At 65.3% G+C, this 23430-nt stretch overlaps 2 protein-coding genes across 6 annotated transcripts in view; both read right to left on the bottom strand.

Annotated features, from left to right (window-relative positions):
- Positions 1-2504: 2504 nt before the first annotated feature.
- Positions 2505-9252, bottom strand: CABP7 (calcium binding protein 7). The gene is made up of 5 exons (XM_066978735.1): positions 8976-9252; positions 6310-6453; positions 5216-5328; positions 4428-4581; positions 2505-4350 (listed from the first exon to the last, which is right to left on the bottom strand). Exons 1-5 carry the CDS (start codon positions 9082-9084, stop codon positions 4223-4225), a joined length of 648 nt encoding a protein of 215 aa, XP_066834836.1. The 5' UTR covers positions 9085-9252; the 3' UTR covers positions 2505-4222.
- Positions 9253-17070: 7818 nt separating this feature from the next.
- Positions 17071-23430, bottom strand: part of NF2 (NF2, moesin-ezrin-radixin like (MERLIN) tumor suppressor) — a 40742-nt gene continuing 34382 nt past the window's right edge. For all 5 annotated transcript variants that reach the window (XM_066978763.1, XM_066978760.1, XM_066978762.1 and 2 more), the window contains one exon: positions 17071-18509. Coding sequence is in view for 2 of the 5 variants with exons in the window: in XM_066978760.1 (XP_066834861.1) it covers positions 18459-18509 (51 nt within the window). In the remaining 3 variants the exon portion in view is untranslated. The remainder of the gene's footprint in view (positions 18510-23430) is intronic.

Raw genomic sequence — 23430 nt, 5'->3', positions numbered from 1 at the left:
GCGCTGCCCCCGCCTCGGCACGAGCAGAGGCTGGACGTGAGCGTGGCCGGAGGCTGGGTGCGCTTTTAGCCGAGCTCAGGGGTGGTTTTACCCTTCCCGGCGTTGTTCTGGCTTGGGCTGCTGCGCCCTGTGCTCTGCAGGCTTCGGCAAGGGGGAGCCCAGGGGCTGGGACCCGAGGGTGCAGCACCCATTTGGCACCTCTCTGCCCCCCCGGAGGACGGGAACCCCCTGCCCTGAATGCGGAGGCTGTTCGCCTTCAGGAGGCCAAATGAGGCAAAAATAAGCCCAAAGGGGCTGTGATGCTCCAGAGCGGGGACGTGAGCAGGTGGGCTCCACTGTCAGCCACCCACGGGAGCAGGTTTGGCCGCTCCCCCACCCCGCCTTGAGGTGCAGCCCCCGGGGAGAGGCTGGGGGGGCTCAGCCCATCGCCCCTGCAGCGGCGCCAGCTTCAGAGGGTGACAAGTGGCTCCAGCGAGAGGCCGGCCACGTGCACGGGTCCCTTCCTCCTGGGGCCACAGCTGCTGCTGGCGGAGGAAAATAGAGAGCAAAGCCTCCCTTCTCTCCTGCAGACATCCCGAGGGTGGCCGGGAAGCGTGTGCCTGCGCCTGCCTCTGCACCGATATTTTGCAATCCACCATCAAAATATTCTGCCGTTCCCAGCCCAGGTTTTCGAGACTTGCTTTGCTTTCCCTGCTGCCAGCCCTGCACCCTGCTCGGTGCCACCCGTGTGCCCAAAGCAGGGAGATTTGCAAACCTGCAAAAACATACACGAATTTGGCGTTGCAAACGTTTGCAACCCGCAAACCAAGTGGCCATATCTCAGCCACGCTCGGGGCGTGTTTTGGAGCATCCCTGCTCCAAAAGGGCAGCTGCTTTGGGCCGTGCTGCTCTACCAAATGCCCACGGCTCCGAAGCTGCTCCCCGGACCCGGCTCACACGCAGCAGGAAAACGTCTCCAGCCGCACAGCCTGGAGCAGCAGGGAGCTGTGTGGCAGGGCCGGACGAACCGCAGAAATGAAATGTAAATGAAAATCACGGCGTAAAACGCGCCCGGCTGCAGCCGCTCCCAGCGAAGTGTGAAAGCCGCTGGCGACAACGGTTCCTGCGCCTGCAGCAGCGCCTGGCTGGGGAGGCTGCGGGCAGAGAAGGGGGTTAATTAAAAGAGTTTTCTTTTTTTTTTTCTTACAAAAGCTTCCAAGATCTCCTTCTATTGGGATTAGCCGGGCACCGTGTTCCTGCAGGAGCCCCAAAACCACAGGTCTGTATGGGGGTGCCTGGCAGCTCGGAGCCGTGGTAACATCGTGCGTCGCTGCCCGAGCCGGCTGCTCGCAGGGAGCTGCACGGCAGGGAGGAACAGGCCGGAGCAGGACGGGGCTCTCGGCTCCAGGGGTGAGGACCCCGCACTCGCATCGCCCCGAAACAAGCTGCTGTCCCCCGGGGGTGCTGCAGGACAGGCCCCCTCCCCAGCACGTTCCCCCCCGGGACTCGGTGTCCCCGGCCGGGCCGTGCCGGGGCTGGCAGAGGCGCTGCAGCCCATGAGCGATGGCACGAGCCAAAGTGCCTTTTGTGGAGCGGGAGTCATTTATCGGGAAGCTTTTAGGGAAATGAGCCGCTCCTGGGACCCTGCCAAGGCGCAGCCCCGCTGGGCTCTGCCCGGCGTCCTCTGGCAGCTCTTGCTGGGAGAGGAGGGGGACGGGGATGGGGATAGGGATGGGATGGGGTGGGGATGGGATGGGATGGGGATGGGAATGGTGATGGGATGGGGTGGGGATGGGATGGGGTGGGGATGGGATGGGGATGGAGCAGGGATGGGGCTGGGAACAGGCTCAGGGACAAGGCTGAGGCCACCCCACGCTGCTTGCAGGACCAGAGAGACAGAAATACCCTTTCCTCCCCCAAAACCCTTCACGATGCTACAGAAACCCCAAACCCAGGTGGTTTTCCTGCCGGCGCGGCACCATCCAGCGGGGACCGACAGCAGCCCCCAGGCAGGGTTCATCTCGCTCCCCGCGGCCGCCCCTCGTCCCGCTGCGCCACCATCAAACCGCTCGCGGAGGGAGATTTTTTTCCCAGCGAGCGTTTAATTAAATTAGCGGGGCGCGTCGCGTCTCGCCGCAGCCGCAGTGAGGCAGCCCCGGCTGCGGCACCAGCACCGGGACCAGCGCCGGGGCCCGGAGCCGCTCAGGTGCTTCTGAGCCGGGAGCCCGGATCCCCAAACCTGCCGTGAGAAAGCCCCATTCAGTTCCCATTAAGATTAATTAAGCAGCTTTGAAAAGCTGAGCTTTGGGGACCGCGTTCTTCCTTTTAGCTAATTTTTCTTTTATGTTACTGTATTTTCTAGCAAATTAAATCGTCCTCGTTTTCTTTTCTTTTTTTTTTTTTTCGCCTTCCGTATGTTTATTCACAGCATCTATAATAGACCTGGTTAAATATATCTGTATGTATATACATCTCCGAGGGCACGTGGTTTCCTCTGAAAACGCCAGTTCATAAAAAAGCAAAAGTTTCTGCGGGGAGATGGATGAAATTTCATTACGGGAGCGGAGCCTCCCCCTCTTTTCGAGGCAGCCGAGATGATTTCACTGCCGTGGAGCGCTTCCCATTTTCATTTCTCATTTGGACGTTCGGTTCAATTTGCGTGATAAATTATATGAGATCAAAAAAAAAAAAAAATCCCAGCCAGCCCCACATCACCCCCCCAGTAACACGCAGCCGGTTCCTGGCAGCGCCGCACCGAGCCACGGCATCTCCTGCGAGATCCCCATGCCTTGAACCCGTCCCTGCATGCCTCAACTTTCCCTGCCCAGAAATTCCCATTTTCAGCAGTTTTGCACCCAAAGCGGGGTGTCCCCAGCTTGGAACATCCCAAGCAGGGAGCGGGCGGGCGGCTCGCAGCCCCAGCGCCCCGGGGATGGCCACCTCCTGCAGGGAAGCAGCCGTGCCCGTGATGCTAACGGCACCGAGAGCTCCCCATGTTTTTATTTATTATTTTAATCTATTTGCCATTAAAAATGCATCGTCTGGGGGCTCGGGGAGGGCTATCCATCAGGCGGGTGCAGGGCCCCCCCCGGAGCGCACGGCGAGGTGATTTCCAGGGTGCTTCCATTAGCGGGATGTTCTCATTAGCGGGACGGCGTCGCTGGGCGCGGGGGGCAGACCCCCGCCATAAATCAACCAGGAGCTGGGGGGGTCCTGACGGTGACCCCGGGGCCCTCGGTGCCGCCGGCCGGATCCTGGCCCCCCCCGGCTGTGCCGCGAGGCTGGGCGACCGCGCGCTTACGCTGCGTGTTCTGCACGTTTTGTAAGGCAAAGGGGCTCCAAACATGAACCAAACGCAGGCGTAAAACAGCAGGGCCCGGCTGGGGGGGGGACAAAGCCGGCTCCCGGTGCTCGCACAGGTCCCGCGTGGCCTCGGCAGAGCGGGGCCGCAGCACCCATGGGTGCTCCCGCGGCCCTGCGCCCCCCGAGCCGAGCCCGAGCGTCCCCGAGCAGTTCAGAAATCCCGGTTTTATTTCAGATCGGAAACGACCGACCAGGAAGGAAAAAATAAAATAAAATAAAATGAAAACGGAACTCCAAAGAATGAGAAACGGACCCAAACCCAAACCGGTCCGGGGCCCGGGCGGGTGCTACATACAGGCTGGGGGGGTCGGAGGGGGGGGGGGGTCCCCAGGCTGCCGGGACGTGCGGCTCTTCCCAGCGGGTCCTCGCGGAGTGCCCCAAGCGGCGGTGGGCGCGGGCAGCCCCCTCTGGCAGCTGGGGAAACTGAGGCACGGCGCGGGGCTGGGGGGGTGCACGGCGGGGGGGGGGGAGATCCAGCCCTTGGCAGCGAGGTCCATGCAAACGCTCCCCCCTCTCCGAATAGGAAAAAAAAAACATCTGAGACGCGTGTATTGCTTACGGGGCGGTCGGCTTGGCCATAAATAGGGAGCTGCAGGGGCTGGACGTGGTGCAGCGGGGGGGGCCGGCACCGCGGGCACGTTTCGCCCCGGCTGGGGGGGGGGGCAGCGGGTGGGCTCCATGCACGGTGCATGCACTTGGTACTTGCTGGCGGGGTTTCGTGTGCGCGTGCGGCTCTGCCGCGGTCCGGGCGTCGTGCGAGCAGCCCCGCGGGCTCACCCCGCGCTGGGGTTGGGGGGGGGGGCCCTGTCCCCCTCCCGATGGGGTGGTTTTTGGGCGTCCCCTTGCGGGACGTGGGCGTCCTCCTCGCGGCGCGGGCGTCCTACTTCATGCCGCTGCGCAGCACCTGGTTGGCGGCGATGAGCATGACGCTGATGATGAAGGCGATGGCGAAGGCGCAGATGAGGCTTTTCCGCACGCACGTCTGCCGGATCTGCTGGCTGGAGCAGGCTGCGGGGACAGCCGGCGTCACCCCGCGCCCCGGCCGGCCCTGCGCCCCCCCCCCCCGGCCCCCCCACCCCGCTCACTCTCCACGTCGACGGGGCACTCCTCGGCCGTGCCCATGTGGCTCTCCTCCTCCGTCATGATGATGTTCTCGATGTCCTTCATGGAGAGGTGCTCGCAGAAGGTGTCGTACAGCAGCCGCTTCAGCTCGTCCACCGTCAGCTTCTGCATGTCGCACTGCGGGGCGGGCGGGAGGGCTCGGGCACCCCGGGGTGTCCCCCCCCCTGTGGGGGGCTGCTCGCCTCGTCCGAGCCTCGGCGGAGCGGGGCCGGGTGCTCCAGCACCCCAGGGTGCTTGGCCCCGGGCCGGGGTTCAGCTCGCTGTGCCCAGGGCGCAGCCTGACCCCAAACCTAACACCGATCCTGACCCCAAAGGTGACCCTAACCCAGAGCCTGACCCTGACCCCAATCCTAACCCCAGCCTGAGCCTGGCCCTCACCCCGACCCCAGCCCTAACCTGGAGCCAGAGCCTGAGCCAGACCCCAGGCCCAACCCTGACCCTAATCCTAAACCCAGCCCCAACCAGAGCCCGAGCCTGACCCTGACCTGAGCCCTAAACCCAACCAAACCCTGACCCTGATCCTGACCAAGTGCCAGATTCTGACCCAGAGCCTGAGCCTGACCCCAAGCTCAACCCTGACCCTGACCCTAACCTCAACCCTAATGCTGACCCTAGCCCTAACCCCGACCCCAAGCCTTACCTTGACCCCGACCCCAACCTAAAACCTGACCCAGTCCTAACCCTGACCCCGACCCCACCCAGCCCCGACCCGGTGTCCCCGGTGCAAGGGGGGGGTCAGGACCCCCCCTACCTTCCAGAAGACGGTGTCGAAGTCCGTGCCGTGGAACTTCTCCGGGATGCCCGAGGTGGACAGCTTGGGCCCCAGCAGCGTCACAAACTCCTCGAAGTCCACCTGCCCGTCACCTGCGGGACGCGGAGCTGGCCGTCACCCCGCCACCCCGGCCCAGGCACGGGGACGAGCGTGTCCCCTGTCCCCCCCCAGGTGGGCACCCTAAGAAGTGTCCCCACGGCACCATTTTGGGGGGACACCGCTGGGCTTGGTGGATTTGGTGGGACCCCGCTCCAGGGCTTGGCACTTTGGGGGCTCTGGCAGCACCCAGAGACCCCCCTGACCCTGGGACTTCACCAACCGGGGACCCCACACTGCTGGGGGACCCCGGTGCCAGCCGGGGACCCCTAAATCCAGCTGGGGACCACGACACTGGCTGGGACCTCCAGCTCTGCCTGGGACCCCCGCATCAGATGGGGACCCCCAGAACCAGGTGGAAGCCCAGCTCCGGCCGCGACCCCCATGCCCACCGGGTGCCCCGGCCCCCCCAGGCCCCCAAAACCCCGCAGCGGTGGGGCCGGGCTGCCCTCGTCCCGCGGCTGGGGAGGAGGACGCCGGCCCTCGGGGCTGTCACGGCGGCACTAACGATGAATAATGGAGGGAGCCGCGGCTTGGCAGCCTCGCCTGAAAGGCTTTTAAATGGGGAAAAAAAAAAAGAAGAAAAAAAAAGGAATCCAATAAATTAACGCGCTCCTTAAGGTCCCGGTGAGTACGGGAGTGACGGGGACAGGGTGCTGGTGGCAGCCAGCGGTGGGCGCATGGCCCCGCGGTGCGGGATCTGGCCCCGGGGTGGGGGATCTGGGCTGGGCACCCCAATCCCGGTGGGTTTGCCAGGTGAGGATGCGCACCCGTCCCACCCTGGAAAGGTTCCAGCATCGTTAAATCCTCCCCAACGAAGCCGCAGGGGGGAGGAGGAGGAGGAGGAGGAGGATGGATGAAGCTCCGGGCACGAGGCAGGACCCGGACCGGGCCCTCCGAGTCCGGCAGCGTGGGAAAAGGGGGACCATCACCGGAGGGAGCCGGGGGGCGCTGGGGGTCCCGTGCCGGGGTCCTACCGTCCATGTCGAGGCGCTGGATGATGACCTCGAGCTCCACCTCGTTGGGCATGTAGCCCAGCGAGCGCATGGCCGTGCCCAGCTCCTGCTTGGAGATGAAGCCGTTGCCGTCCCGGTCGAACACCTTGAAGGCTTCGCGGATCTCTGCGGGGGGAGCGGGGCTGAGCCCGGCCGCCCCCGGCCCCCCCCGGCCCCCCCAGGCCAGCCGCTCGTCCCCTGCAGAGGGGAAACTGAGGCACGGCGGGGCCGGGTGCGTCCCGCTCCTGGGCACCCAGCGCGGGGCCAGCACGGGTGCTGAGCCCCAAATATCCCAAACCTGCAGTACTCGACGCCCTGCCGCCTGGTGGGGCAGACGGGGAAGGAGAAAGTGAGCAGATTTGGGGATTCTGGCCCAAAACGCAGCCTCTGGGCGCTGCAGGAGGACGGGGGCAGCTCGGTGGGTGCTGGCCGCCCTAAAGCCAAACTCGGCCCCATTTCCCGGAGGCACCGGTGGGCATCGTGATGCGGTTTTGCCCCGATCGCTGCTTTTTAGGGGATCTCCTTCCTTTTGGATCTCCCCCAGCCAGCAGAGCCCGAGCCAGGCTGAGGAAGTTCAGGGCTCCGCATGCGGCAAGCGAGGACTTTCACTGGGGGGAAACGCGGAATTGTGCTAAAATCAACCCAAACTCCACATCGCGCCCCAAAGCCGCGGGGATGGGGTGGCCTTTGGGGTCCCCGGGGAGCAGCACGCCAGCGCAGCAGCCGGTAAAGCCGCGTGCCCCAGTGTCACCGCTCGTGGCTCGGGATTTAAAATGCCATGTTTGGGAGCGGTGCTAAAAACATGAAGTCTCATGTCAGGTGGTTTTCCCCCTGCTCTGAGCCCCCAGCCCAGCCGGGTGCCGTCAGAGTTGTCCTGCGAGGCGTTTTGGGGTGAATTTGGTGGGTTTTGGCCTGCTGGCTCGATAGCTACGCTTCTCCCTGCCGGCCCCCCCAAGCCGGGCACAGGGGGCTCGGGGCCAGGGGACGCCCCAAGGTTCAGGGGGAGCTGGCAGCGGGTGCCCCCCCCCCCGCATGGCCCCCCCGTGGGGTCACCTTGGGCGTCTCAGGGGCCGCGGGTCGTGGCAGAAGCACCCCGTCGGTGCACCGCACACTGCGTGTGTGTGTGTGTGTGTGCGTGCAACACCGCAACGGGGCTGTGCACACACACGCTGCAGCGACGCCGTGCTTGTGCATGCACACACACACCTTGCAGCGATGCCGTGCTTGTGTGCGCACAGAGATGCACGCGGCAGTGAGGCCGTGCTTGTGCATGCAAGCACGCACCCCGAAACACCGGGCGGCGATGTTGTGCTTGTGCATGCACACACACACCCCTGGCAGCAATGTCGTGCTTGTGCACACACACACACACACCTTGAGGTGATGCTGTGCTTGTGCATGCACACACGTACACCTTGCAGCAGTGCTGTGCTTGTGACGCACACACACACATCTTGCAGTGATGCTGTGCGTGTGCGTGCATGCAAACAGCTTGCAGTGACGCTGTGCTCGTGCATGCACACACAACCACCTGACAGCCGTGCTGTACTCATGCGTGCACAAACACTTGGCAGCCACGCTGTACTTGTGCACTCACAGGCACCTTGCAGCGACGCTGTGCTTGTGCGTGCACACACAGACACCTTGCAGCGATGTTGTACTTGTGCGTGCATGCAAATACCTTGCAGTGACGCTGTGCTTGTGCGTGCACACACAGACACCTTGCAGCGATGTTGTACTTGTGCGTGCATGCAAATACCTTGCAGTGACGCTGTGCTTGTGCATGCACACACAGACACCTTGCAGCAATGTTGTACTTGTACATGCACGCACAAACACCTGACAGCCATGCTGTGCTTGTGTGCGCACAAACACCTTGCAGTGACGCTGTGCTTGTGCACGCACACAGACACCTTGCAGTGACGCTGTGCTTGTGCGTGCACACACAACCACCTGGCAGCCACGCTGCACTTGTGCATGCACACACGCACCCCCTGCAGCAGGGCAGTGCACGTGAACCCATCTCTCCCCGGCGCTGCACGTGTGCGTGCGCACACACTGCAGCGAGGCCGGGCATGTGCACACGCACACGCTGCAGCGACACGGCCCATGTGCATGCACACGCACACCCTGCAGCGGGGCCGTGCGCGTGCACATAGACGTGCACACACGTCCACGTGCGGGGGGGGGGGGCTGCAAACAAGCACACGCACACACACGCACACACACACAGGCGTGCAGCTGTGGCGGAGCCCCCGTCCCTGCACGCTGGGCTTTGGGGACCCCCGGCTGCGTGGCCCCGTGCCTCAGTTTCCCCTGCGGTGCCGGGGGGCCGCGAGCAGCGCACGGGGGTGACGCCGCAGCCCCCACGCCAGCTCCCCGGGGGCCGTGTCCCCGTCCCGCGGCCAAACTTTTGGGGTGAAAGACCCCCTTCTCGTGGGCAGCCCAGACCCACGCGTGCCACGGGTGGGCTCCCCCCCCCAGGGGAGCCGGCTGACGGCAGGGGCGGGGGGGCACCGTGCCGCGCGTGGGGGGCACGGGGCCGCCCGGGGCCGCGGTGCGGGTGGGGGGGTCCCTCCCGCCGGGCCCCCCCGGCTCACCCCCGGCCCCCCCCCGCCCCCCCCGCGCGGGGCTCCCCACGGCCTCACCCTCCAGCTCGTCCTCGGGGATGTCCACGGGGTGCTGCTCGGCCAGCAGCGGGGGCACGCTGTAGATGCCCCGGTACATCAACGCGGCGGTCACCGGGTGGAACGGCATCTTCGGAGCGCGGGGCCGAAACCCCAAAGTTTCGCCGGCAAAAATCCGCGCCCTCCCCGGGACCGGGGACGGGGAGCGGGACGGGGTCGGCCCCCAGCCCCCCCCCCCCGCGGCGGGGGCGAGCAACCCGTCCCCGCGGCCTCAGGGCGGGGGGGGGCCGGGGCCGGCGCCGAGCATCCAGGAGCCGCCTAAAGGCCGGGGCCGGCCCCGGAGCCCCCCCGGAGCCCCCCCGGGAGCTGCCCCGCGGGGCCCGGCATGGCGGGGCCTCCGCCGCAGCCTCCTCCCGCCGGCCTCGCCGCTGCCTCGCCGCCAAGTTTGCCGGGCAGGAGCCGGGGCTCGGCGGCCGCTGCCCGCCCCCAGCCCAGCCCCCGCCCCCGGCCGCGCCTCCCGGTACCGGGCTGGGGGCGAGGGGGGGAGAGGGGCGGGGAGGGGCGGGGAGGGGACGGGGAAGTGGTAGGTGTGGGGTGGGGATGGGGTGGGGACGGAGCAGGGGTGGGGATGGGGATGGGGAGGGGTGGGGTGGGATGGGGGTGAGATGGGATGGGGTGGGATGGGATGGGGTGAAATGGTGTTGGGATGGGATGGGATGGGGATGAGAATGGAATGGGGATGGGATGGGGATGAGGATGTGTTAGGGATGGGATGGGGATGGGATGGGGTGGGATGGGATGGGGATGGGATGGGGATGGGGATGGGGATGGGAATGAGGATGCTGATGGAATGGGGATGGAGAAAGGATGGGGATGGGGATGGGGATGGGGATGGGGATGGAATGGGGATGGGATGGGGATGGGATGGGGATGGGATGGGGATGGGGAAGAGGATGTGTTAGGGATGGGATGGGATGGAGAAGGGGATGGGGTGAAATGATGATGGGATGGGGAAGGGGATGGGATGGGGATGGGGATGAGAATGGAATGGGGATGGAATGGGGTGGGATGGGATGAGTGGAGATGGGGTTGAGGTGGTAACTGGGATGGGATGGGAATGAGGAAGGGAATGTGTTAGGGATGGGATGGGGATGGGGATGGGGGGAGGAATGGATCTGCTGAAGGAATGGGGAGGGGAGGGGAGGGGATGGGATGGGGATGGGGATGGGGATGATGGGGATGGGGATGGGATGGGATGGGATGGGATGGGGATGGGGATGGGATGGGATGGGGATGGGGATGGGGATGATGGGGATGGGGATGGGATGGGATGGGATGGGGATGGGGATGGGATGGGATGGGATGGGATGGGGATGGGATGGGGATGGGGATGGGGATGGGATGGGATGGGATGGGATGGGATGGGATGGGGATGGGGATGGGGATGGGATGGGATGGGATGGGATGGGATGGGATGGGGATGGGGATGGTGATGGGGAGGAGGGATGGGATGGGTAGGATGGGATGGGAGGGACGGTGACACCTGGTGGTGGGAGCTGCAGCACAGCCGGGGCCACCCTCGCCCTCCCACGCGGAGCAGCCAGGGCGCCCCGAGCCTGTGCCGTTGTCACCGCGCTGTCCCCAGGGCACCCCGGCCGTGACACACCGCGGGCGGCGGGGTCCCCGCGGCCGGGCCCCATCCTGCTGCCCCGGCACAACGCCGCGGGGCGGCGGAGGCCCAGAGCAGAGGGGGAGCACCCCGGGCTGCAAGCCCTTCCCCGCCATCCTCCTCTCCCTCCCCCCGAGCCCTGACGACATTTTCGACTCATTTCTCACTTGGTCACCGATTCCTCGCGGCCCAGCTCCCTGCCGTGCCGTGGGGACGCGGCGGGGACGTGGCAGCCGCCTGCTCCGGGCTGGCCCCGGCCGCTGCTCGGGGACGGAGCCCGCGGAGGATCCGCGACAGCCCGGGTGCCTCTGGCCTCCTCCTCAGGTTTGGGGCGTCCGCGGCGGAGCACTGGGAGCCGGGGCCACGTGTCCCCACGGGGAGGACGAGAGCCCCGAGCCGTTACGGAGAAGGGCAGGAGCCGGGGACGGTGGCACCCGAACCCCACAGGTGCCTGGAAGCGATGGGGAAACCGAGGCACGGCCGGACGGGCTCTCCCTGCACCGCTTGTGCTGCACTGAGGCTTCCCCACCAGCCCCAACATTTAGGGACTCGGCCACTGCTGCAGTGGGGCCGTTTAACCCCCCCGGCTCCCCGCAGCCTCCCGCCCAGCCTCCCCAGGCGCCGCGTGGGACCCGACGATGCGTTTTAGGGGATGCTTTCGGCAGATCGCAGCTGGGTTTTGCACGCACCTCGCACCGAGCCGCTCTTTAAAAAAACAAACCCGAGGATTAGCCTTTCCTCATCAACCTGGGCAAACGGGAGGCGAAGTACCCTCCCCGTACCCTCCCCGCTCCTTCCTCTCCTTCATCCTCCTCTTTAATTTGTCCCAGGTTTGGGATGCCCAGGGGCTTCAGCACTGCCTTCATCCTCCTCCTCCTCCTCCTCCTCCCTGCCCGGCCGTGGCAGCTCTGCCTGCGCAGCCACCTGGGGTCCCTGCACGCCGAGCTTCGGCCAGGAGCGATGTCCTCCTCCGCAGCCCCCTTCCCATGGGAAAACCCAAATCCCGCGGCCCCATCCGGCCCCAGGACGTGTGGACCCCCTCCTCCCCGCGCCCCACGGGGAGTCTCCGGTGTCTCGTACTGGGGTTGAGCTCAGCACAGCCCCTGGGGGAGGTGAGGCCGATTTGGGGGTTTTCGCCCTCCCCGACATCCGAGCTGCTAAAAACTTGGGGGGAATTCATTTCTTTGAGCCCTCTGCGGGCCCTTGATGCACCCTGAAGGAAAAAGCAGCGCCGGAGCCTGAATTTTGTCGGCTGCTGCTGCCAAACAGCCCGGTGGCAGCGACGTGGCGAGGCTGGGGAACGGAGGCGTGCAGTGCCCGAAATCCCCTGGTGGCCTCCCCGTGGGGCCTCTCGGGGGTGAAACACCCCCCCCCCCCCCAAAAAAAAAAAAAAAAAAAAAGGAAAAGGAAAAGCAGCCTAATTGAAAATCTCCTCCTCTTTCCTGGTGGATCCATCCACTCTTCAATATTAATGAAGTCGCCCTCCCAATTAATTCTCCGCCTGCCCACTGGAGGCCCAGGGGTGGAAACTCATTAATTTCTCGCCACCCAAATCCAGAAGAAATAACACCAAAAACCTCGGGGCTGCTTTCCCGCTGCTCCCTCCTCCTGAGCCCCCCCGTCCATGCACTTGCCCCCCTCGGCAGGCAGGGAAGGGCAGGTGGGGGTCAATTAACAGCGATTTAATTGCGTTGGCAGGCGCCACTGCTCCCCCTGCACCCAGGGGTGCTGTGCCCCCCCCGGCCCCGCTGCCCCTGGCTCTTCCCCGGGCACCCAGCGCCTGCATTTCCCCTTGTCTCAGGAGGACTGGGGGGGGGGGGGGGGTGTGTGCTAAAAGAAATTAAAATGCACAGGCCGTCAGATGTTTCTGATTTATCTTTAATTTCATGGTCTCCTCATTTATTAGCAGCCCTGGCGTGGCTGTGGGTGCCCTTCGCGTCCCCGCTGCCCCGCTCAGCCCCGTGTTCTCCTTGCCCTTAGCTTATCTCCCAGCTGGAGCCGTCCGCGAGCGGGGGCTCGGCGTGATTCCCGACTGTCCCTGCGGGGGAGAGGGGGACCCGGCAGGGGTGGGATGGGGAAACCCCACACGGATGGGGTGGGATGGGGATGGAATGGGTTGGGATGGGATGGGATGGGATGGGGATGGGGATGGGGATGGGATGGGGATGGGATGGGATTGGGATGGGGATGGGGATGGGGATGGGGATGGGATGGGATGGGGATGGGGATGGGGATGGGGATGGGGATGGGGATGGGGATGGGGATGGGGATGGGGATGGGGATGGGGATGGGATGGGGATGGGATGGGATTGGGATGGGATGGGATGGGGATGGGGATGGGGATGTGTGAGTATAGGATGGCAGAACCTCACAGAGCTGGAGATAGGATGTGAAAGCTCACAGAGCTTGGGATGGGGCGGGAAAACCCGGTAGTGCCAGTCAGGGGCTGGGAAAGCTCGCAGGGGTGGGATGGGAAGGTGCAGACCCAGGCTGGGTGCCCTCAGCTCCCCTGGGGGCTGCAGAGCATCCCTCCGGCCACGGCATCGCCCGCACCGCCTGCGGGGAGGGGACGTGGTGGCCCCGCGTGGCCGCCGTGTCCTTTTGAAGCCACCCGCTGGCACCGAGCCCGCCGAGGCGCCGGAGGCATCAATCTCCCCGGGCCGCCGGTGTCAGCTGGGCATTTAGCGAAATGTTTCTTAAATGAAGGCTTGATGGAAGAAGAGGGATGGCTGCGCCGTGCCCAGCACAAGGTTATCTGTCCCTGCCGCTGCTGCCAGCTCGCGGCGCCCGCTGTTAACCGGGGCTGCAGTAACGTGCGGGGGGCACTGGGGACCCGTCCCCCAGCCCCCAAAAATGCCTCTGTGAGGGGGGAATAATGGGGCAGAGCCTCCGGGTGCAGGGTCTGGGCAAGGAGAAGGGGAAAGGTGTGGAAAGCAGCGCCTGACGTGGGCACCCGCGGGGTAAAAGAGCCCCTTGTAAGGTCTATGGGGAGGAGATTTATGAAAACCGGGGAAAATTGAAATGCCTGGTCCCAAATGTGCTTTGTGGTTCTGCACCAACCCTGTGGTCCCACACCCCCTGCATGCTCCTGCACCCCGTGACGTGGTCCCGCACCAAACCACCTCATCCTGCATCCCACCGCAGGGTCCTGAGCCCCACCACAAGGTGTGCACCCCACTGCGTGATGCTGACACCCCACGGCGTGGCCCGGCACCCATCCCAGCGCTCCTCCAGCTCCTCCAGCTCCAGAGCTCCTCCTGCCCTTGTTCCCTCAGCCCGCAGCGAGCCAAGCTCCGCTGAGACGCCCCGAGCTCAGCAGGTCTCAGCTGGGACACGGGGGCGGATTCGGGGGCGATGCCTCTGCCCCGCTCCCCTCCGAACCTCACCCCACAGGGTGGGGGACCGGGGCTGATCCAGCTGGTGGCTACGGGCGAGGAGCCACTGCGGACGGCGCGGGGGCTGGCGGAGGCAGAGACGGGGCCCCCACGTCCCCGCGGTGTCCCCACGGAGGGGCTGGGGGGGATTTGGGGCTGTGCCCTGCGGCCCGGACCTGCCCGGTGGGTGCTCCCCAGCGTCCCACCGCCCCGTGTCCTCTGCTGGTCCCCGGTGCCACGGCCAGGCGCCGCCGTGCCAGCTGCCGGCGGCATCGGCTGGGAGGTGACTCAGAGCCCGGCGCTGACTAACGCGGCGTGCCCGCTGCTCCCGGCACGCCTGGGGCGTGCAAATGTGTGTCCCTGGTGCAAGGGCCCGTCCCTCGTGCGCACACACCTGTAGTGCAAAAGAATCCCTTGCACAAACGGAGCGCGGCTGTGCACAAACGCACGGCCCCCATGGAAATGCCCTTTGCTTGTGCGCGCACGCACGCACACAGTGGTGCAAATGTGTCTCCTGTGCAACACTCCTTCCCTGTGCACGCACTTGGATGCAAACAGCCCTTGTGCGAGCGCACGCCCCTTGTGCACAACCCGCTTCACGCAACTGCACCCCTCGTGCGAATGCAATTCCCTCGTGCACAAAACCCCTGCGGAAACGCCCTTCACTTGTGCGCGTGCACACACACAGCAGGGTGCAGGAGGCAGCTCCGTGGTGCTGGGGCTCAGCACCCAGGGGTGCAGGAGCAGCTCCTGGGGGTGCGTCGCCCTCGCCGCCGCGCGCCCATGAATAATGCATGGCTGCAGGCCCCGGGCGCTGCCTCGCCGCCGCGCAGGACAAGGGCAGAATACCAAACGGGAGCCCCGCAGGGCGGGCAGCCCCGGGGACACGGGCACACGGGGACACGCCGCTGCAACCCTCCTCCGGGGCTCAGTTTCCCCACGCACCTCTCCTCGCTGCTGGGACGGCTCCGGCAGCGCTGGGATCTCGCCTTGGGGCCACCCTGAGCGTCACTTCGGGCCCCCACGGAGCCCTGGTGATCCGGGGGGGACAAAGGCTCTCCCGTCCCCTTTTCGGGTGGATTTTGTGGATTTTGGGTGGGCACCAAGCCCCGAGGGCTGAGCCACCTCGCATCCCTCCCACCCCAGGGACAGCGGGGGCACCGCGTCTCCGCCAGCCGCTGTCCCCCCCCCAGAGGTGACCTCCCTCCTGCAGCACCAGCTTCAGCGTGGGCCTTAGCTGATTTTTTTTAAGGGCATTTTATGTTTTCAAAGTCGCATAAATGCGAGCAGGAGAGGCTTTGGAGTGGCTCCCGATGTGCCTGCGGAGATGCCTGGTGCAGGGCTGGTGCCCTTGGAGGCTGGGGGTGCCCCACCAGCGAGGAACGGCCCCGGTCTGAACACCAGACGTGAGCCCGTCCCCAGGGCAGTGCCAAAGCCGCCCCCAGCCCCCCAGCACTGAAGTGTGCTGAGGAACGCTGCCGAAATGGAGCCAGGCCCTCAGTTTGGCAAAGAAAACCCCAATTTCCTTCCCAAACCCACCCCAAGCTTTGCCCACTTTGGGATCTGCTCCTGCTCCTGCTGGTGGGCGCTGGCAGCCCCCCAAGACCCCCCAAAATCAGCTCCGGGCAGAGCCCCCTGAGTGGTGCAGAGCTCGCGTGGGGCCCTTCCCACTTTGGGGAATGGGTGGAAGGAGGCAGGAGCTGTTCCAGCACGTGGAAAAAGCCATTTAGATAGTTTTATTTTTATTTTTTTCCTTGGGCAAAGTCATCTCAACACAATCCACATCCTCTCTGAAGCTGTCTAGACTTTGATGAATTTAATTTTGCTAAAAAGGAAAAAAAAAAATTCAGAATGAAATTTCCTTTGAAAGCGCTGGACTTTCCCATTCTGCCACTGCTGGGAGCGCTCGCACGGAGCTGCCGTGGGCTGTGAGCGTGCAAGGCTGCGCGTGTGCAAGGCTGTGGGCGTGCAAGACCAAGCGGGGGAGGCCACAAGCGTGCACACCTGACGAAGTGCAATGCTGTGAGCACGCGGGGCTGCGGGTGTGCAAAGCTGCAAATGTGCAGCCCTGTACGTACAGAGAGCTGTGGGTGTGCGATGCTGCGCGTCTGCAAGGCTGCAAGCACGCAATCCTGCGTGCATGCAAAGCTGCAAGTGTGCAACGGTGCGTGTGCAAGGCTGCAAGTGTGCAAGGCTGAAAGAGTGCAACCCTGCACGGATGCAATGCTGTGTGCAGGGCTGCAAGCGCGCGATCCTGCATGTACGCAAGGCTGCAGGTGTGCAGTGCTGTGAGTGTGCAGTGCTGTGAGTGTGCAAGGCTGCGAGTGCACGGCCCTATGGCACCGCAGCAGCCGCATCCCAGCACCAGGGCTGCGTCCCACAGCTCAGCCCTGCCTTTGGGGCACGGGGACCCTCGGGCGCTCCCCGAGGGCACAGCCACGGCCCCGGGGGACGCCGTCGCCTGTCCCCATCCCCTCTGGGGGAGGAGGGGGTGAGGAGACCCCCCCGGGGACACGGAGCATCCTCAGGATTTCTGAAGCAGCCCTCCAGGCTTTGCTTTGGGGCCAAATCCCCCAGCCCGAGGCTCTCCCCGTCGTCCTCCGCAGGCGGCGAGCAACGGCTGCATTATTGATGCCGAGGCTGCGCTGCGCGCGCGGGAAATCAGGTCAGCCCCCCCTGCCCTCCCCCCTCCCGCAGCCCCCAAATCCCCCCCTTTTCCCCATCAGCATCCCTTTGACACACACGAAAAAAGCAGCAATCCCATCTCCCCTGGGCTGCCCTGCTTAAGAACAACAAAAGAGGGAAAAAAAAAACCACCGCCACCCCCAGCTCCCAGCCCGCCCGCGCCTCCCACCCCACTGGGGAGCAGGCAGCGGCCCCAAATCCCATCGCCTGGCCCTGGGCTGGGGCCGCGGGGTCGGGGACGGCGTGGGGGGACACCCCGTGTCCCCAGGGGGCTTCGTCCTCCTCGAGGGATCCTTCGAGGGATTCGCTCACCCCCTGCCCGCTGCGGTCCTGGCGAGCGCGGGAGGCATGGGGGAAAAGAACCAGGCGAGCTCCGTGCCCCCCCTCGTAGTGCTTTGAATTTTTATTAAAACAACTGAGAAAAAAAAAAAAAAAAACACATTTCCTCGGAGTACAACGATCCACGGGGATAGAAAAAGGCTGTGCCAGGCCACGGCCAAACCCATCTGAATTGCAGACGTGCTTCGTGCGGGGAGTCGCTACAAGGCAGCAGGCTGTTAAATAAAGAGGGTTTGGGGCACGCTCTGCCCGGGGGGCTGCGACTCCGTCCTGGGGGGGCGAGGGAGGAACTGGGGCGCTGGGAGCCCGCCGGGTCCCCACGGAGGGGCAGGAGTGGGGCCGGGGCCACGAGGACGCGCCAGGGACTTCGCTCAGGGGCTTCTCGCAGGGCAGCCGCAGCGCGGGCGGCCAGGGTTGGGGCCCGCGGTGTGTTTTGGGGACGGGACCCCCAGTTTGCATGGGGAGGCAGGGCTGCAGGCGGCCAGGAGCCAGGCGTGGGGGGAGCAGCGGCCGGGGGCTGCGGAGGAGACTGGGGGGGGGGGGGTCCCTGCGTGTGTCTGGGGGCGCCGGACCCGGCCGTCAGCTCCTGGTCCTGCTCACCCCGACGGGGAACGGGCAGGGTGCGGGGTGCGCTGCTGGGGGACCGGGAGGGCACGGAGCTGGGGCTGCTGCAGCTGCAGCGCCCAGGAAAGGCACAGAGGGGCTGAGGTGGGGGCACCTCGGCGGGGCGCAGCGGGCACCCGCTGCCTCCCCACAACCGAAGCCGGGGCCGCGATCGCCCTCCGCCAGGATCCCGGCCGGCCGCAGCCCCGCCTCGACCCCAGGGAGAGCCCCCGGCCTCAGGCTGCCCCCGCTTGTCACAGTTTGCAGGGAAAAAAGGTCGCAGTTGGCCGGCACCAGCTGTTCTCCCGCTCCTCATCCCCTCCTGCATGCAGGGACGAGGAGGAGGAGGAGGAGGAGGAGGAGGAGGAGGAGGAGGAGGAGGAGGAGGAGGAGGTCTTCCTGCCCCTTCCTCCTCGCCCCAGCGCAGCAGCAGCCCTCAGTCTTCGCCCTCTCCCCCGCAGCTCCTTCACAAATCCTCCGTGCCAGCCTCCTGCCTCCGCCGGGCCCGCTGATTTACAGCCCTCCGCTGGCACCTGCTCGGGGCTGCTAATGGCAGCCCCGTCCCGCTCCTCCGCTGCGGCCCCGGCCCCGGCCTCGCGCTGCCGGGAAAAAGCCCGAAAGGCTGAGCCAAAATATAAGGGGGGGGGGGGGAAACAAAAAAGGAAAAGGCAGGAGAGGCTGGAAAAAACCAAAAGCAGGGAGGGAGGAGGAGGAGGATCGGCAGACGCTGAGGTGGAGAACGTCGCAGTCCGGGGCGGGTGGCGGGACGCAGCCGCGGCGATGCCCGGTGCGGGCGCTGGGGCCGGAGAGCGGCGCGGGGCGGCCGGGTGCGTCCTAGAGCTCCTCGAAGAAGGCCACGCGGGACTTGGTGCTCTGTAGTGTGAGCTGCAAGAGAGCAGAGGGGAGACGGGGGTGACTCCCTCCTCCCGCCGGGCGCGGGGCGGCCGCTGCCCCTCCGGAGACGCGGGGACGGCAGAAGCGGGGACGTCTCGCCGCGGCCTCGGCAAGCACGGGCCGGCTGAAGGGTGCGGGGAAGGTTACGGGTTCTCACGTGGGGGTGCTCCCTGCTCTCCCCACAGGGCGAAGGGTGCTGAGGGGCTGCAGCAGCGGCGGAATTTGGGCGGCTGGAGAACGGGGTCCTGGAGGAAAGCACGGCCCCAACACCCACCCCGGGGCCGTCCCGGAGCGGGGAGCTGAAGCTGCTCGCTCACCCCACAAGGACCCTGGAGCAAAGGCTCTGCAGCACCACGAAACTTGGCCCAGCAAAGCTTCTGGCAGGGCCAGCGAGGCTAAACTAAAAATAATGCTCTGCACGGGAGCCGCAGTCCCGTTCCCTAAAGGGCCAAAGGAGAGATGGGAGAAACACCCCCGGCCGAGTGGAGGAAACCCCCAGTATTTCAGGGTAACCCCCCACAGCAGCGCCCTGGGAGAAGCACCACCTTCCCCCCAGCTGCTGAATCACCAGCCGCATGTGCCAAAGCAGCGAGCTAATTGCACGGGCTTCGTTTCAGCTGGATTAAGCAGCGTGCCTTCCGCCGGGGCCGCGCGTTTTGCTGAAGCAGGGATCCCGGGCTCGCCTTGCAGCCAGCTAAGCCCCACGGCAGAGCTGCCAAGCGCTTCCCCCTCCCCGCTCGCCCCGCTGTCCTTTCCTCGGTAATTCCTTCACAGCTCTAATGCCGTTCCGAAAATCTGTATTGCAGAGGCAATTTCTGCAGGGGCTTAACGCCCTTTACTGGAACAGGGCTGGCTCAGCTCCTCCTCAGCATCCCCCCGTCCCTCCAGCCTCCTCTCTGGAGCCGCAGCGCGCGCTTGCTTTTGGCTCTTCCAGCTGGGTCAAAAGCCAGAGAATTTGGGGTATAATGCCCGGGGGGATGCCACGGAGCCGGCAGCGACCTGGGCTCATCGCTGCCGGGCTGAGGTGGCCGCAGCCACGCCAGGGGGCCGGAGGTGAGGCCAGGTGGGGCCGAGGAGGACGCTGAGCTCTCCCCTGCCTCCTTCCTACCGCCCCCGCTGCTCGGGTCACCTCTTCTGCGGGATGGGGGGAGAAGGGCAACGGTGCTGCTCCAAGCCCTGGCCACGGCTGTCGGGGGCTCGCGGTACCCGAGCCACCAAAGCCCAGCACGGGGACGCTCCTCCCGCATCCTCCTGCTGCAAGCTCGGCGCTCCGCTGGCAGAGCACGAGCGTGTGAAGCCGGGGCTCTCGGAGCTGACGCCGCTGTGTGAGGGCAGAGCAACGAGGGGACAGGGCACAGGCGCAGGGGGAAGGAAGAGACGGAGGAAGAAGTCACAAATTAGCGACTTCTTGCCCAGGGGCTTCCACCCGTGGCCTTCCCTGCGCTGATCGCTGTTTGGGGGCTACGCGGGGAAACCGAGGCACGGGAGGAGTGAGGCAGCCGCGGCCAGGCAGGCAGCAGGAGAGGCAGGAGCCCGGCAGAGAGGGGTGCGATGAGACGTAAAAGAGAGGCACAGGCGGCTCGCGTGGTGCAGGAGGATTTCTTCCGCACGGCCCAGGCGGCTGGATCAGGAGAGGGAATTCAGATCGCTCCTGAGCGCACCCCGACTCCACCAGCGATGCTCTGCTGTGCCTGGAGGGAAAAACCCCCTCCTTTCCTTCCTTCCTTCCTTCCTTCCCTTTCCTGCTGCTTTTCACGCTGTTGAGCAGCTCCAGGCTGGCTCCCCAGGCCGGCAGAGCTCCGCTCCCTGCCCAGCAGCACCAGCAGCGCCCCGCTGACAAGGGAGCGGAGGCAGAGCTCCGGCACCGGCCGCACATCGCTCACGACAAGCGCCGTGCCGCAGGGCTGCTCGCCGCGGCCGCAGCCTGGCTGTGCGTGGCATGACAAGAGGCGAGGGCTGCGCCTGGGGAAGGAGGGCAGAGGCCCCCGGCACCACGACTCGCCCCACGGCGGGGTCCGGGCAGCGGCTGCGCGAGCCGGCGGGCGCGGGGAGCTCCGGAGCTGAGCTGGCATCGGTTGTGGCTGCGGCCACGAGCCCCAGGCAGCTCTTTGCAGGGAACCCCCTCCCTAACAGCAGGAGCCACCCATTGGGTTCTCTTCCTTTTCTGCACCGGGACAGGCAAGCAAGGAGCGCAGCAGGAGGGACGCGATGGGGCTCGGGGACTTGCCCCCAGGACAGGTCCCCGCCGTGCAGGCAGCAGCGCAGGCAGCAGCCCCCTTTCCCTGCCCTGTTTGCTGGGGAAAGCCCCAGGCTGGCCTCCAGCACCTCCTGCCTGCCCAAACTGCCCCCAGCGCCCTGGCAGCAGCTCCACTCGCCCGCCAAGGAGCGCTGAGTGCCCACACGCTCACCGTAGCGCTGCGCAGGCGAGGCTGAGTGATTAGGAGCAAGTTACATTTTCGTCAGTGCAGAGAGGGGGAAAAAAAAAAATTGATTTACAAGCAGTATTATGATAATCTCCTTCCTGCAGGAGGGAGGGCGGGGTGGGCTCCACAATGCACTACCAGAGCCATCAAAGAAAATTTAGAGAGAGGGAGCGGGAGCGCAATTAAGCAGCCAGCGCTCAAATGAATCAAGAGGGGGAGAAGGGAACAGCCCCGCTCCCCGCAGCCCCGCGCTGGGCTTCTCAGAGCTCTGCCGTTACCCAGAGCTGCTGGACTCGTGCAAGAAAACAAACAAACAGCAAGAGGAAAACCCGCTTAACAGCCGCTAACCCAGCAACCACGGGCGCAGCCCTTCTGCTGGCACAAAGGGGCAGAAGGCGCACGGGGTCCGGGCAGCCCCGGCCCCACACCGGGAGCAGGGGCAGGCGGCCCCCGGGGGCTCGCCGCGTGCTCCCGGTGCTCAGCACTCTCCCAGCCCCGTGGTCTTTATTCCCCGGGCACGTTTTGCTGCTGCTGCGGGCAGGGAGCTGTAGTCCCTGCGAAATCGCAGCCCGAGTGCTGCATCCCGTAAATCCTCTTTACTGCCACCCCCGCTCCCCTCCGTGTCCTCTCCATCCCTGCCCACGTCCCCGGCGGCCAGCCGGACGGCTCGAGGATCACATCCCCTTTTTTTTTTTTAGGGCCGAAGCTCCCCGTTCCCCCCGCACCCCTCGCCCTGCCTCCTCCTCCCACGCGGCCGCTGATTCTGTGCCGAGCGCGGGGCCCGGAGCACAACTTTCCCCCAGCCTCCACCGCTTTGATGAGCGCGCTTAAAAGGGAGAAGATGACACTCCCGTCGAAGGAAACACTTTTCAAAGGCTGCCACAAAAATAGCTGATAGGCCTGACGGCTGCTGGTTTCCTCTCGCTCCTTGTAAACAAGGGAAGGAGGCTGCTCTGTCCCAGTTTAGCTGCCGGGGAGTTTCACTTCCCATCCCCGAGGCGCAGCAGCTCGCACCTCGCCTGCACCGGGGCAGGAATAAAAACCCAGCAGGGAGCTGGGCTCGCAGACACGGGGATGCAGGGGCAAGAGCCATGCGGGATTCACCTCCCTTTCCTCCGGGATTTGGGGGAAAAGTGATGCCTGGAGCGAAAACGTTCCTTTTGCTGGTCCCTCGCATCCCCCTGGGGGATGAGGCACGGCCCCGGTCCTCCGGTAGCGAGAGCGGCGCTGGCCCCTAGGACCGAGCTCCAGCCCCAGAAACGGACAAGCGCTGCATCCTACAAGCTGGCTTAAAAACCTAAAGGCAGCCCCGTGGGCAGCGGGAGCCCAGAGCCGCTCGTCGAAGGACCAGAGCGGTGCTCAAGGACACAGCCACTCGTCTGGGGAACAGGCACAGAGATCTGCTCCTTGCCCCGATACTTCCAAGGGCTTAAATCACCGTAAATAAGCACGACAACGCAAGAAGAAAGCAACCGGAAGGAAAGGCCGGGTTGTGCTCGCGTTTTGGAGCAGCAGCCTGTCCTGGGAGGCTTCCCCAACAGGGGCAGGCGGGGAAGAAGCGCTTTTTTTCCATGTTCTACCGCAGTCTGAGCGGCAAAACCCTCCTGAAGCCGAGCCAGCTGGAGCCGGCAGCGCCAGCCCCCGGCCGAGAGCGCTACAGAGAAAGCGGCTTCCAGATGAGGTGCTTGCGCTGTGCCCACAGAGCTCATAAAATAGGATTAGCATGTTAACCACGTAATTAAACACGAAAAAACTTAGCAGGCATCTTCAAAGGCAGGCAACAAAACCCAGAGGTCACTCAGCAGCGCTCGCTGTGCAGCTGGTTTAATTACGGGGGCTCCTTCCCGGCACCGCGCCCCTCTCAGCTGCCGCCCGATGCTTTTCACAACCTGCCAGGGCTCCAACGCCCCTCCCCGTGCCGTGCTCACCTGCAGACCTCACCCAAATTCGAGGTGTCGCGGAGCTCCCAGCGCCGATGGGGACGGGACAGGGGGCTCAACAACCGCCAGCCGGCCCCGCAGGGACACCCGGCCTCTCCCCGAAGCCGGCCAGCCCGAGGGGCACCGCTCGTTTTAGCTTCCTGCTCCTTTTTCCCCAGGGAACGCGTGGCGACGGGAGCAGCCCGTCTTGGGAACACCAGCAAGGTGCTGAAGCGACGGAGAGCTGGCACAAACCCCGCTGGCTGATTCACGGCGCTGCCTCGCAGTCCTGAGAGCACCGGCGGCTCGGGAACAGCACCAGCCCCGAGCGGTGCTGATCGCTTCTGGTCCCGGGCCAGGCAGAAGCCCGTGGCTGAAGCACCTTCCTGCCTCCGCTGTGGTGCCGGGAAGGTGCTCAGCAGCCAGGCTGCGTGTGCCTGATGCTCGGGCAGGGCTACGCCGGCCCTCAGGAACTTCTCACAAAGGCTTTTTCCAAGCACGTTTGCCACCTGCGCTCGGGAGCGCCGTCGCTGCAGCACCCTCCTTGTCTCATCCTTTAGTGCTACAAGT

Source organism: Anser cygnoides, chromosome 17 (assembly GCF_040182565.1).
Source record: "Anser cygnoides isolate HZ-2024a breed goose chromosome 17, Taihu_goose_T2T_genome, whole genome shotgun sequence".
In the NCBI taxonomy this organism is placed as follows: domain Eukaryota; kingdom Metazoa; phylum Chordata; class Aves; order Anseriformes; family Anatidae; genus Anser; species Anser cygnoides.
The sequence above is the reverse complement of the archived record's forward strand: the minus strand, read 5'-3'. Positions and strand labels throughout refer to the sequence as shown.